Source organism: Lemur catta, chromosome 15 (assembly GCF_020740605.2).
Source record: "Lemur catta isolate mLemCat1 chromosome 15, mLemCat1.pri, whole genome shotgun sequence".
Lineage (NCBI taxonomy): Eukaryota > Metazoa > Chordata > Mammalia > Primates > Lemuridae > Lemur > Lemur catta.
In genome coordinates this window covers 13,677,700-13,690,154 of record NC_059142.1, presented here as the reverse complement: position 1 = coordinate 13,690,154, position 12,455 = coordinate 13,677,700, and the positions used below count along the sequence as shown (strand labels likewise).

Genomic DNA, 12,455 nt, shown 5'->3' with positions numbered 1-12,455 from the left:
TCCACCAGGAGAGGATGGATGCCAATGAGCCCTGAAAGGCACAGCACAGCAAAGGAAATGTTTGCAACATAGTAAAGGAGAAAAGGGAACAAGTGTCCAAAGGAAAGACTCAATGTTCATAAAACAAATGAAGTATGTATATGCCTAGAATAAAAGAACAAAAAGATGGAAAATGTCATTAGTTGTTTTCTCTGATGTGGTAAGTTACAGGTGAGTTTTATTTTTATTTTTGCACCTCCAAATTTTCTAAAATAGATATGCATTACTTCTGTAACCCTCCATAAACAAACAATAAGTGTTCTTAGAAACACACACAAAAAACAGTATCAACAGGTTTACTACAGACTTTTATAAGAAATTGAAAGCAACATCACATCAGTCACTTACTGGAATGACTACAGCATTTTGACAAAGGGAAAATTCTTATTACCAAGGTTCAACAAAACCCAGACTCGTGCAGACCTAACTCAGGGTAAAGACATGAAATTGGGGACTCCAATGGAGACCATGAGTGTAGCTAGGGTAGATGCATCTGTCGGGATCCAAGGGCATTTAGCAAGAGCAGCTTCCAGAAGGGATCGGAGAGGCTGCACGTGAACGCACACTTTCCATTTCACAGACGGCCAGGTTAGCACCGCCATTAACAAAAAGAAAGAAAAGAAAACGAAAAACAATAACTTTAGAAGAAATGTCAATGGGAAAAGATCCAGCGATTGGCATTCGGCAGAAAGAACTTCCATACTCAAAAGAGGCTAAAAGAGGGGAAAAAAGAAAGGGCAACACCTTTCTTATCCTCTCCCCTCAATTCCTGTATCAGTAGGGCCACCAGCAGCTGCTGGGGGAACAAACCTCAGATCACAAGGCACAATGGCCGGTGGAGCGTCACACATTAGTGACCTATTTGCAGATGGTGTTAGACTTCATTCACCAGCCCCATTTCGGAACAGTCCCACAAATGGTCTCTCTGCTTAAGCGCAAATATCGAACTTCAAATTTAATTACCGCAGATCCAAATTGGTAGCAATGCAAATATCGAAGCTGCCACCTCATTCTCATTCTCACCCTGCCTCTCTGCGAAGGAGGCGTAGGATCCTGCAGACTGTTGAGAGCGAGCAGGTTTCCCTCCATCTCCAACATGATCACAGGAAATTAGACAAGATCATTTTACTGGGCTTTAAAAACACATTACATTGGTCAAGTCCCTCTTGCTGGCAGAGACTCAGATCATTGAGATGCTGATATTGCCCCAGATGTTCTTTCTCGGTCAAACTACACTCTTGGAGCTCCCCAGATCCATTTTCACTAACTAGCAAAAAACAGTAGAGATTTTTATCTGGGGCCACAAATAAGCCTCAGATGGTGCTCAAAAGTGGGGGCGCTGCAAGGAGCCTCCCCGCTTTTCCTGTTTCCAAGCCCCACCTCTCCCATCTGCTGCTCTGGCCCCACTGCCCAGCCAGCCCTCGTTAAGCCCCTCGCCCCCCAGCCCCAGGCTCAGCTCTGCCGCATTTAACATTCTACTGTGAGCATTTTCCATCATGAAAGTCTTTGAAAACATTTTCAATGGCTGTATTATAGTCCACTGTATGGCTGTGGCATCATTTAACCATTCCCACATCATAGGGCATTGGAGCTTGTTTTTCAGCCAAATCAGGATGAGATAAAGCTGCCACTGGGACGGCCCTGCAGCCTCCGCACCACCCGCCTTTCCGGAGAGGACGTGCCTGGCACTTCAGAACAGGCAAGTATAGCCAGGCATCCCCGATTTCACCTCTCTCACCACCCCGGCCTTCAGGAGAGAAGGGAGGAAACCATTCCCTGCAGTAAGTCCCTGGGCTCTTCAGGCCAGGGCAGATGAACTTCCAGCGGATTTCACATCCTCCAGACCTCAGTGCTGGAGGTAGCATTTGCTTTTTTCCTCACCAGACAGTTGGCCACCAGGATTCAGCCCCCTGGGGAATGCGGCCCCACTGGGGCATTGCTGCCTGGGCATTGCCACCCAACATATTCAGGAGGGCTCTCTAGGGTCATGGTTCTCAACCAGGGGTGATTTTGCCTTCCAGGGGACATTTGGCAATGTCTGGGGACAGTTTGGTTACAGCTGGGGGTGGGGGTGGGGAGGTGCTACTGGCAACCAGTGGGTAGAAGCCAGGGATGCTGCTGAATGTACAGGCAGAGCCTAAAACAATGCACTATCCAACCCAAATGTCAAAAGTTCCAATGTTGAAAAACTCTATTCTATGGGGAAGCCAGGATTCCAGCCAGAGCCCCCACCAGGCACCTGCAGAGCTGAGGGGCCAACAGCACAGAAGGCCCAAGTCCAAGTTATACCAATATCCAAGGGCGAGACAAGGGTGATGCACAGACAGTCTGGGAACCAGAGACTCACGGTCGGGCAGATGGTGGTCTTAGCTGAATGCGCAGCATCGGGGCTTCGCTCCTGCCCCGCTGGAATCCCTGACTCCAGAACTAGGTCACAGGCTGACTTCCCATCTCTGAGGGTGGCCTGAGGCACGCTGCCTCCCAGGAGGATGCCTGGGAACTCCCCTCCCCCGCTGGCCAGGTCAGCTCTTCTCTGCCCGTGCCCCGCCCAGGCCTCACCCTCCAGCGGTTCCCACTTTTCCTTCCTTTGTGTCCCCACATCCCCTCCTGTGGATTCTGTCCCTGCATGTCTCTCAGATGTGCTCCCTCCTTTATCAGCTTGCATGCTCTCCCTGCTCCCTCCCTGCAGCTATAAAGTGCCGTGCCAGCCATACCACCCTCCCTGCCACGGAACAGGGGCAGGCATCCAAGGCCCTCTGTGGTTTGTCCCCACCTGACCTTTGACGACACCCCAAGTCACCCTCCACTCTGGGCCACCTGGGCTGCTTTTCCACCACCCTCTTCCTGCTCAGCACTTGCCTCCCCTGCAGCACACTCCTCACCCCCCCTCAGCTGCCTGGGGACACAGCCCTGCACCCTCCAGCTCCACCCCTTCCCAAAGTTGCAACCCTCTGCCCTTCTCAGCCTCCCTCCAAGCTTTCTTCACCCTCTTCAGGCACTGACCTCACTCTGCCACGTGTCGGGGCGCCCCACACATGGCTTTACCACTGTACGTGTCAGCATACATGTTTTGCAAATCCCACTAATTGTGTTCTGCCAAGACCCGCTTTCAACTTTACTGCTGGAGATGGTGACTGTTCCTCACAGCTGCAGAATCCTGCAGCTCCCAACACGGGACTCGAGGACACACCCTCATCCGACAATACAGGGGCAGCCAGGACGAGGAACAAGTGTCAGCACAGATTCCAGCTGTGAGCTCTGAGGGCAAAGGCCGTTTCTGAGAACCCCGGATCCCCTTCCTGTGTTATCTGACCTGAACGGTTCCCAGCTGCACCAGCCAGAGCCGAGCAGGTAACCCAGCCTTGAAACGCATCGTGAGGGGCCACGGGCAAGGTGCTAAGGTGCAAAATGGCACAGATACCAAGAGCCTGCGGGGATGTTCTGGCACCTGCTCCAATGTGAAATTGCAGCCACCTGGATTTGTGCCAGTAAATATGAAGAAAGGCTGAAAATAGAAGTTGAAGAGTTTTAAATCTTTAAATTCTTGTCTGTAAGCACAAGGCAGAACTCTCTGGGCCCTAATGGGCTGCCTGGGAGGAGGCTCCACAGAATACTGGGGCGTCTGCCTAGGACGCAGCTTTGAACCCCTCTCTCCAAAAAGGGAGGATTACAAGGGGGGCTTGTCTCCTCCCACGTCACTAAGAGGGCTACAGAAGTAGTGTAACACAACCTTTGCCAAGGGCGGCTGGACAAACTTTACCAATAACGACAAGGACACACCCTCTTGGATCCAGCATCGCTGAGCGATTTTCCTCTTACAGATTCTCTCTACGAACACACAAGGGTAGTCACTGCAGCGTTGTTTGTAAAAGCAAAACCCTGGAAACAACCTGAATGCTTAGCAGTAGGGAAGTGGTTAAATGAATTATAGGACATCTGTGCAGTGGGAAAACAGAATGAGAAGGCACTTCTGCACTGACGTGGAACAATCTCTGAGATCGTCCAGCGAAGGGTTCAGGGCAGAAGCGTGTGTACAGCTCATTACTGTGTGGGTTTACACGGGAGCAGACAAGGATGCAATTGCCTGAATCGTCAGAGTCTCTCTGGAAGCGGACACAAGAAGCCAGGACGATCGGCTGCCTCCAAGAAAGGAAAATGGGTGGCGCAGACACGGAGTGAGAGGAAGGCTTCCCCTCTATGCCCCTTGGTATGTTTCTATTGTGCTCCATGCGAATGCGTTATCCACTCAGAACTAATCTGCATCGCCAAGGGCACACGGCTGTGACAGCCGCCCCTTTCCTTTCCCCTTCTTTCTTCTCATCTCTCCTGTCTCTCCCCACTCTGTCACACGACAGGCAGCAGCACGTGAAAGCACAGGCTGTAAAGCCACGGTCGCTCTGTGCCTGTGTGAAGGTTCCCACTGCTGCAAACCTGCTCTGCCTCTTCCGATCCCACACAGGGATCTGAACATGTTCCCTCTGGGAGCCGCCGGGAGGATGACAGCAGACAGCCCTCGGGACAGCCCCGGCCCAGCGCCCAGCACACAGCTGGACTCCCCCAGGGACCGAGGGAGGCCTGCCTTCAGCCCTCCTGGACCAGTGGAGTTCCTTCGATTCTGATGGGGGGTCTCTCCAGGGAACTGCTCTGAGCTGCAGGTGCGAGGGAAGCCCCGGAAGGATGGCTGCTCCCCCTGCGCACACAGCAGGGCCTGGCAGCTGAGCGGGCATCCCTGCTGCCTCCACCCAGAGCTGCTCCCACGAGGGGGAGAGGGGAAGAAGAGGTCCCCAGGCCAGATGTCTGCAAATCAATAAACTGTTTCTTGGCTCGCATTCTGTCACAGGAGCCCTGACACCCAAGACATCCGTGGCAGTGGCTTTGGAAATGCTGGTGACGCAGGAGAGCCACTTCAAAGATGCACTTGGGCGAGAAGAAAGCGCATACGAAAGGCTTTGTTCCCCAGCCCCTCACAGGGCAGCATCCCAGAGCGCAGGGCAGCACGGGAAGCAGCAGGAGGGGGTGGGCAGCTGCAGAGGATGCCCTGGCTCCCGCAGGTCCAACCACAGCTGCCCTCACGGAAGCCCACCCAGCCCCTGTGCCTTTCAACCTCCCCTCAGGCTATGGGGCTGGCTGAGTTCACACCCCAGTTCCACCACTCGCTGGCTGTGTGACCTCGGGCAGACTGCTCGAGCTCTTTGCCTCAGTTTCCTCACCTGCAAAATGCAGACGATCATGGTGCCTCTGATTGCTATGAGGAAGAAATGAGTTAAAGCATGTAAGGTGCTTGGGGCAGTATCTGGCACGGAATGAATGGTCAATAAATGTTAGTTTCTGTTGATACTCACCACCATCATCATCATCATTGCAAGGCCCTGCTCTCCCCTTAGCTCTGTTTTATTACACTGCCAAGTATCACAGCCAAGTCAAGGCTACTGCACCCCTGCACGTGGGCAACAGCCCCAGCCCCCAGCCTACAGCAGCCGAGGGCCATTTCTAGAGCCACAATCTGCAGACTGCTGCACTCCTGCCGGAGACCTTTTGGGCACAGTGTGCTGGGTGGCCCCAGCCTCGCCTCACACTCTCCTGGCCCTACCTTTTGCAAGCCGCATCCGACCTTGACCAACTTCCCCACCCCAGAGCTAACAGGCAGGCAGGGACAGTGGCCTCTGGTGCCCAGCCCAGCCCTTGCACAGAGCCACACTCCACTCCTCAGCGCAGGTGGAACCAAAGGTGCAGGTGTGACTACGGCCCCTGCAGTCAGATTCACGGCTCAACACTGTCAGCGCAAATAACAGAAAATCCATCAGCTGTCCCCAGGTCCCGAGCCAGCATCTTCTTGCTTCCAAACCAAGTCAATTTAACATCTGACACTTATGCCAACAGCTCGCATCCAGAAAGCCATGCTCCTTTCAGCATTACAACCTCTGCTGACAACTCACCACCCAGCCCTGACTCGCTGATGCAGCCGTCAGGCTCGCTCCTGGCACCCTCGGTAACGGCAGCGGATGGTCTCCCTCGCTGCCACACCTCCACGCTCAGCTCTCACCCGGGCTTCCGGAGTGGACACCCACAGCCAGCCCAGGCACCCAGCCCCCTGTGGGGACCAACACACACACAGGATTGTTCAAGGAAACGGTTGTGAAATTGTCACGGGTCTTACTTTCTGGGAACAAAATCCCGAGCATGTCTCCACGGTCACGTTGGCCTGTGCCAGGGAGTCGGCGAAGGCGTGTGTGACGTTCTCTGGCAGTCGGAAGCACCCGCGGTAGGTGGCGGTCCGCCCTGGGGGGAGGGAAATGGGTTTCTGGTGAGAAGCGGTGGCCCCAGTTCTGGTACCTGTCACCAGGGAAAATGCTGGCTCTGAGACAGGCAAATGTACTCGGAGGGGCAGATTTCAAACCAGGCAGGGAAGCTGCCCTGGGTAGGGAGCAGTCAAGCCAAGCTCCCGAGGGAATCCAGGCAATGGGACCTGACCACTCGGGGTCACCAACAGGGACCACTTGGCTGAAACTGCTAAGCTCAGGTCTTGCTTCTCCTGCCGGGTCTCTGGGCCTGGTGTCCTCCATCCCTTGCTCCCTCCCTTCCTGCGATTAATCTTACTAATGCATTTGCTATGTGCCAGATTCCCCAACAGGTGACTTGAGAGGCTGATGTTCTGGAAAATTCTGTCTTCCCAGAGCATGTATTAAAAGAAAAGTCGACATGGAAATGTGAACTCCTGCCACGTTCCCTCTCGCTGTACCATCCGAGTCACGCCACTGCCCTGCTGCTTCGCAAGGTTCGCCTCCCTCTGATCCTGAACTCCCACCGAGTTCCAGGGACACTCCTCAAGCCCATGGTACAGAGGCAGCGTCCTGCCAACGTGCTCTCCAGACCTTTGGGGGGAAAGTCTAGCTCCCCGGCCGGCTGCCTTGGTGCTACACAAACCTCCTGGAATGTTCTGGCACCAACTGCTCATATTTCTTCCAGACTTGCCTGAGTGTCTCTAGATGGCATCGTGATTCTACGCCCTGCTTCTTGCAACACCAGGTCTCCAGGACTCAGCTCTCCCCAGCTCTCTCCACCTGCCATACTAGCTGGTGACAGCAGGAGCCCTCTCACCAGCCTGGATCAGCCAAGCAGGACCGAACCCTGGATCTGGAAGCCCGTCCTGAATGGCCACAGCACCAGTGGTCCACACGTCAGGGCACGGCCTATGAGGGCTCAGACACAGGAAAGCAGCTCGGTGTGGGGACACAGCCGGGGCTTGGGGTCTCAGGTGCTGGGTGCAAGTCCAGGCACTGGCAGTGACTAGCTCTGCAGGTCATGGACTCAGAGACTCTCCCTCTCCCCGCCTGCACGCGGCTTCGCTCCCAGAGCTGTAATTAGGAGCAGTGTGCACCCACGTGCCACATGGCACTCCCGATGGGCTGTGTCTCCCCAGCATCATGTGCTTGCACTGGCCTCTGGTGACCAGGCCGAGGTGACGGCTGGTGCTGGGCTCACTAAACTCCTTCCTGTCCTGTGGCATGACTGGCCCCCAAAGAACACATGTTTAGATGGACCAGGCTTCTCCTCAGCCAGCTGCCCCGGGTGGGACAGACACTGGGGAGAGTCAGTAGGGCAGCAAGACACTGGAGAGCAGAGGACCAATGTTCCAGCGAGTCCCAGGACACAGGGAAGCACAGCGAGGGGCCACGAACCCTCTAGACAGAGCTCCTAGGGGGACCACATCTGGGCCAGCCCTGTGTCCCTGCACACAGCAGGTGCCCAATATGTGCCGAGTAAATGAATGAGCTGAACGAGATACAGGGCATGAGGGCACTGCACAGGCTGCAACAGGTGAGCGACAGGTGAGCTGCTAGCGGAGGTGGCACCAGCTGCCTCTCGACTTCACTGCTGCCACTGTCAGGGAACAGGTTTCACCGAGTGCAGTCTGTTGCACACCCTCCTCCCTGGCTCCCCAGGTGAGAGCCCGAGTGCCACTTAGGGCGGAACGATACCTCCAAGGCGAAGACATTGACAAATTGCTCAGAACCAACCTCGGATTCCGGCCTGGGGAGCACACTGTGGGTCTTACTCCTCGTGAATGTTCCTCACTAGCCAGAACCTGCAATTTGTGCCAGTGTCACCTGGTCACCTCCTGTCAGCTCTTCCCCTCGAGAAGGGAGCAAGAAGGCAGAGGTCACACGCATAGGGTGGGCTCCACAGCCTGCCCAAACCATGGTGACGGCATCGTTTTCCATGCTAAGCATGACAGCAGGTCTAGTGGACTCGAGGTCTGGGGCTGGCTTGAAAGACGGGCCATCTGTCCCTTAATCAATGGGCAGACCGAAGCAAAACAACTGTCTCCAAGAATCCATCACAGAGCCAGCAGAAGGGGCTGGCAGGGCAGTCCAGAGTCCACGTACAGGCCTGGGCCTGCTGGGAGCAGGGATGTTGTTTGAACCCAAAGAATAAAAGTCCCACGAAGGCAGCGTGGAGCAGGTGGGTCCTCAGGAAGCCCACCTGGGTGTCCAGGTGACAGGGCAGGACTGTGCCTGTGCACCACAGCCAACCCCTGTGCCGGGTCAGGGCCTGGTGCCGCGTAGGTGCTGAGGGGTATCTGCTGAGTCAATGACCTCCTCAGAGAATCCTTAAGCTAGAGAGTGTCCTCAGTGTCTTCACCCCGTCCCCATTGGCCCTTCTGGCCCCGGCTCCCAGACATCCTGTCTGAACGCAAGAAGCGGCTAAGAAGCCCCAGTGGGCTGGGGCTGAACGCAGAGCTGCCTTCCCTGGCACTGTGGCCCCACAGGGCTGGCCTTTAGGCTCACCCCCAGTTCTCAGGGCTGGGCTTCTGTGCTGCTTGGAAAACTCACTCACTGCTAGGACAGTCGTCCTGGAAAGCCCTCTGGAGTCTCAGAGTTGACCTGATACCTCTTTACCTGAGCTCTGCCCCATTCCAGAACTAATCCATCAGCTCTCCTAGACCCCTGTCCCTGGTACTGTGGCCAGAGGCGGTTGTGTCCATGAGTCGGCATGCCTGGACGCTGGGCTGTGCCTCCGTCACTGCCGTCCCCAGCGGCCAGGGGAGGTCTCTCCCCACGCTCTGACCCCTTCCCAGCCTGCCCCTCCCACTCACAGGAAGGACAGCCCCCAACACGTGCGAAAGTGTGCGACCCTACTCTTCTGTAAAGGAGCCCTCTGTGACTAGTAAGGAGACCTGGGCTCATTATCCCGCAATGAAGACAGACCTGAGTTTCAAACTCATCTGGCTGGGCCCCTGCAGGTGCCATCTCCATCTGACGGCACGCTTGGTTGAACTTCTTCGGGGTCCAGTCCTGCTGTCTGACGTGTCAGCTTACTCTCCCTCATGGTTGTTTATTTTCTCCGAGTTCTATCACTGTGCACCGCAAGCTCGGCGTTCAGTGAGAATTCACCGGGGACAGCCCTTCACACCTGGGCGGAGGGCACAGCTCCCACGAGGGACTGGGCACCTGCCTGCGTCGGGTACCTCCAGATGGCCCACAGCCACCTTTTATGTTGGAGCTTGCAGGCAGGTAACACAAATTCGAATCCCACCATTCACACAAATGCAGGCCTGTGGTTATAAATTCTTAGGAAGATTTTTTTTTTTTTCTCATGTGAAGCTCAGGTCAAAACAGACTTTGTTTCTATTTCCCTGAACTGGTGGGTTGTATGTTTTTTTAAATCTAACTTTCACTGATTTGTACTTCAGTAAAATTGAAGCCCACTTTAGATAGAAGTTTCAATTGATTCACTGCCCTGAGAGGCCCAAGGCCTCCTTTCCCATCCTGCTTGGACACTGAAACCCAAACCTAGTGGCCACCCAGACTGGCAGTGTCCCTCTGCTGACGAAGGGCTGTACAGAGTCATCTCCAACTCTCCCCACTGGGGTTCTTCATTCCCTCTTCATCGCTGGGTCCAGGGATTGCCTGGCTTTCCTGCTAGTTCAGCTATACACTTAAAATAATGTTTGTTAAATTTTATCCAGCATTTCTAGGTGCTTTATAGCTAGGGAACTTTCAGATTATCTGGTCCACACCAGTGCTAGAAATCTAGGTCTGCCTCCGCAGTTTACAGAACAGACTGGAACCCAGAGAAGGAAAGTGAGCTGCCTGAGGCCACACAGCATGTCTGAGGTATTCTCAGCCCTGCTACTCAGTTTCTCCCTCATGCAAGGGGCAAGGAAAGATGTGCTCCAGTCATGAACTCAAGCCATGGAGTCTTTGATGGGCCCTAGCCCTCCCCACCATGCCAGGAGCCTGCCCAGTGAAGGTGGTAGGGAAGTGGGGCACAGGTTCTGCCCCCCGTAGCTTGGACCAGGGGCTGCGGATAAGGGGCAACGGGAGCGCACAGGAAAGGCAGAGCTCGGGCGAGGCTGGCACACTCACGCTTCCTGGAGCCCAGCTGCAGCTCGTCCACACGGTACACGGAGAGCCGGCCCACAGCCCCGCACACGGAGCCCTTCTCCCCCTTGCACTCCAGGTTACACTCCTCCGGCCTGACGCTCATCGCTGGGAGCCGGTTCCCGCAGTAGCACTCTGCACCGGCCTCCAGGCCGGCGTAGACATAGGACCTGCAGGGAGATAGGACTGGGTGAGTCTGGGTCTTGGCCCAGAGCAAGCTCTGGGGTCCTAACTGCAGAGTGGTCTGGGTCAGGCAATGGCAGCTTGGTTTGGGGTCAGGGTAAAGGCTGGACTTGAAGCTGGGCTTAGGTCTGGGTGAGGAGGCAGGGGCCACAGCCGTCAGACTCCAGCCAGACTTAACCATCATCTGGCTGAGTCTAGGGAACCATTTTTCGTTTGTGATAAATGAACCAACCCATTGGTCTCTCATCAGCCCCGAGCTTTGCCCAAAGGTGCCATCCCTGGTTACAGGTTACACTGGCTCTGAATGAGTCATGTGCTAGTGAACTGATTCTCAGCATGGGACGGGGACAGCCCTGATTTGTAGCATTTGCCCATTTCTGCGGTGTAAATAGTCCCGCTGTAGATGGTTTCAAGTTACCCACGGTTTGCAATGAGCTCACAACAATCCTAAAGATGTAACCATTTGCCCTTGTCAGCCAGCACGAGCTCCAGCCGCTCACCCCACTGGTTGGCAGAGCCTGCCACATGTCACCTCTTGTTCAAATGCAGGGGGACCATGTCCACAGCCACTTCTCTACCTATTTTTACCTAGTTGTTAACACCGTAGGTAAAAAGAGATTAGAAACAGAACCTGTAACGTATCACCCAGGACTGTAATTATAGAAAGTGGTCCACGTTTTCCAACTCCCTTCTCAGGGGCTCTAGATGTAAAAAGCCCAGGCTGAAAACCCAGACACAAGCTTCTAGTCCTCGTCTGGCCACTAGGAAGTGGGGCCCTGAGCATCACTTAATGTCTCTGCATCTTAGCTTCCCTGACGGCTTGGAGACTAAAATGAGACTGTGTCGCCCTGAGTTTCAGCTTTATCTAGATTATAAAGTCTGATCAAGTAAGGGCCTTGTCCTTTCTTTCTCTGGCCTCAGCTTCTCCATCTGTACAATGGGGACAATTAACTGCTACCCAGCAGGGCGTGTGAGGATTTACATGACATAACAACGGTGAAAGAACCCAAAGCGACAGAAATGAATGCAGAGTCTGGTCTACGATTCTGTTTCGTTCATCTGTCTCACACACGTGTGTGCTCCCGCACAAACACAGCTGTGACTGCCTGGGCCTTAGGGACCCTCCTCTGGCACATGACAAGTGTCCGGGAACTACTGGGTGAGCTGGCAGTATCAGAAAAAGCAAATCTTGTTATCAACACAAGATAGAAATACTTTTCCTAACAGGGCTGAAAAGGTCCTCAGAGAAACCTAAGTTAAAGCTTTTTATTTTATTTGAAACACATGTGTAAACTGAGGCCCAGGGAAGGAAAAGAATGCACCAAAGTCAGGCAGCAAGTCCCTGGCATAGCTGGACTAGAAGCCACGTCTCCTGACACCCGCCAGTGCCCAGGCCACCTGCCAACAAATGTTCTTTCTTCTGGACAACTGGGATCTGATCAATGCGGCCTAATTACGCTGTGACAGCCAACTGGCAGCCAGGTGCCACCTCCTTCTGGGACTATCTCCCGACCTTACTCAGCAGGGTCAACAGGCCAGGGCCCCGGCACCTACCGCTCGGCACATGCGTCCTGGCAGTGGGAGACGGTCATCTTTCTCAAGTCGTAAAACACAGCCCCCTTCAGAGTCCTCTCCTGGCCATCGTCGCTGAAGCATCCAACGTACGTACCTGCAGGGAAGGACGCAAGGCTGAGATCAGAGCCCTGGGAGACAGAGGGAGGGGTCCCAGTCATGGGCCCACCCTTAGGAAAAGGCAAGGGAATCTCTCCCATCCTGGCCAAGGCCCCTCTCAGAGAAGCCAAGGGGATGAGGGCTGTGGTCCAACCTTCCCCTCAGTGCTGAGCCCCC

At 54.6% G+C, this 12,455-nt stretch overlaps 1 protein-coding gene across 2 annotated transcripts in view; it reads right to left on the bottom strand.

The window, feature by feature from the left end:
• The window catches only part of WSCD1 (WSC domain containing 1), a 49,093-nt gene that overhangs the window by 19,393 nt on the left and 17,245 nt on the right, over positions 1 to 12,455 (bottom strand). For both annotated transcript variants that reach the window (XM_045526003.1, XM_045526004.1), the window contains exons 3-5: positions 12,162 to 12,276; positions 10,410 to 10,594; positions 6,197 to 6,318 (exon numbers count right to left, since the gene is read on the bottom strand). In XM_045526003.1, coding sequence (XP_045381959.1) covers positions 6,197 to 6,318; positions 10,410 to 10,594; positions 12,162 to 12,276 — 422 coding nt within the window. The remainder of the gene's footprint in view (positions 1 to 6,196; positions 6,319 to 10,409; positions 10,595 to 12,161; positions 12,277 to 12,455) is intronic.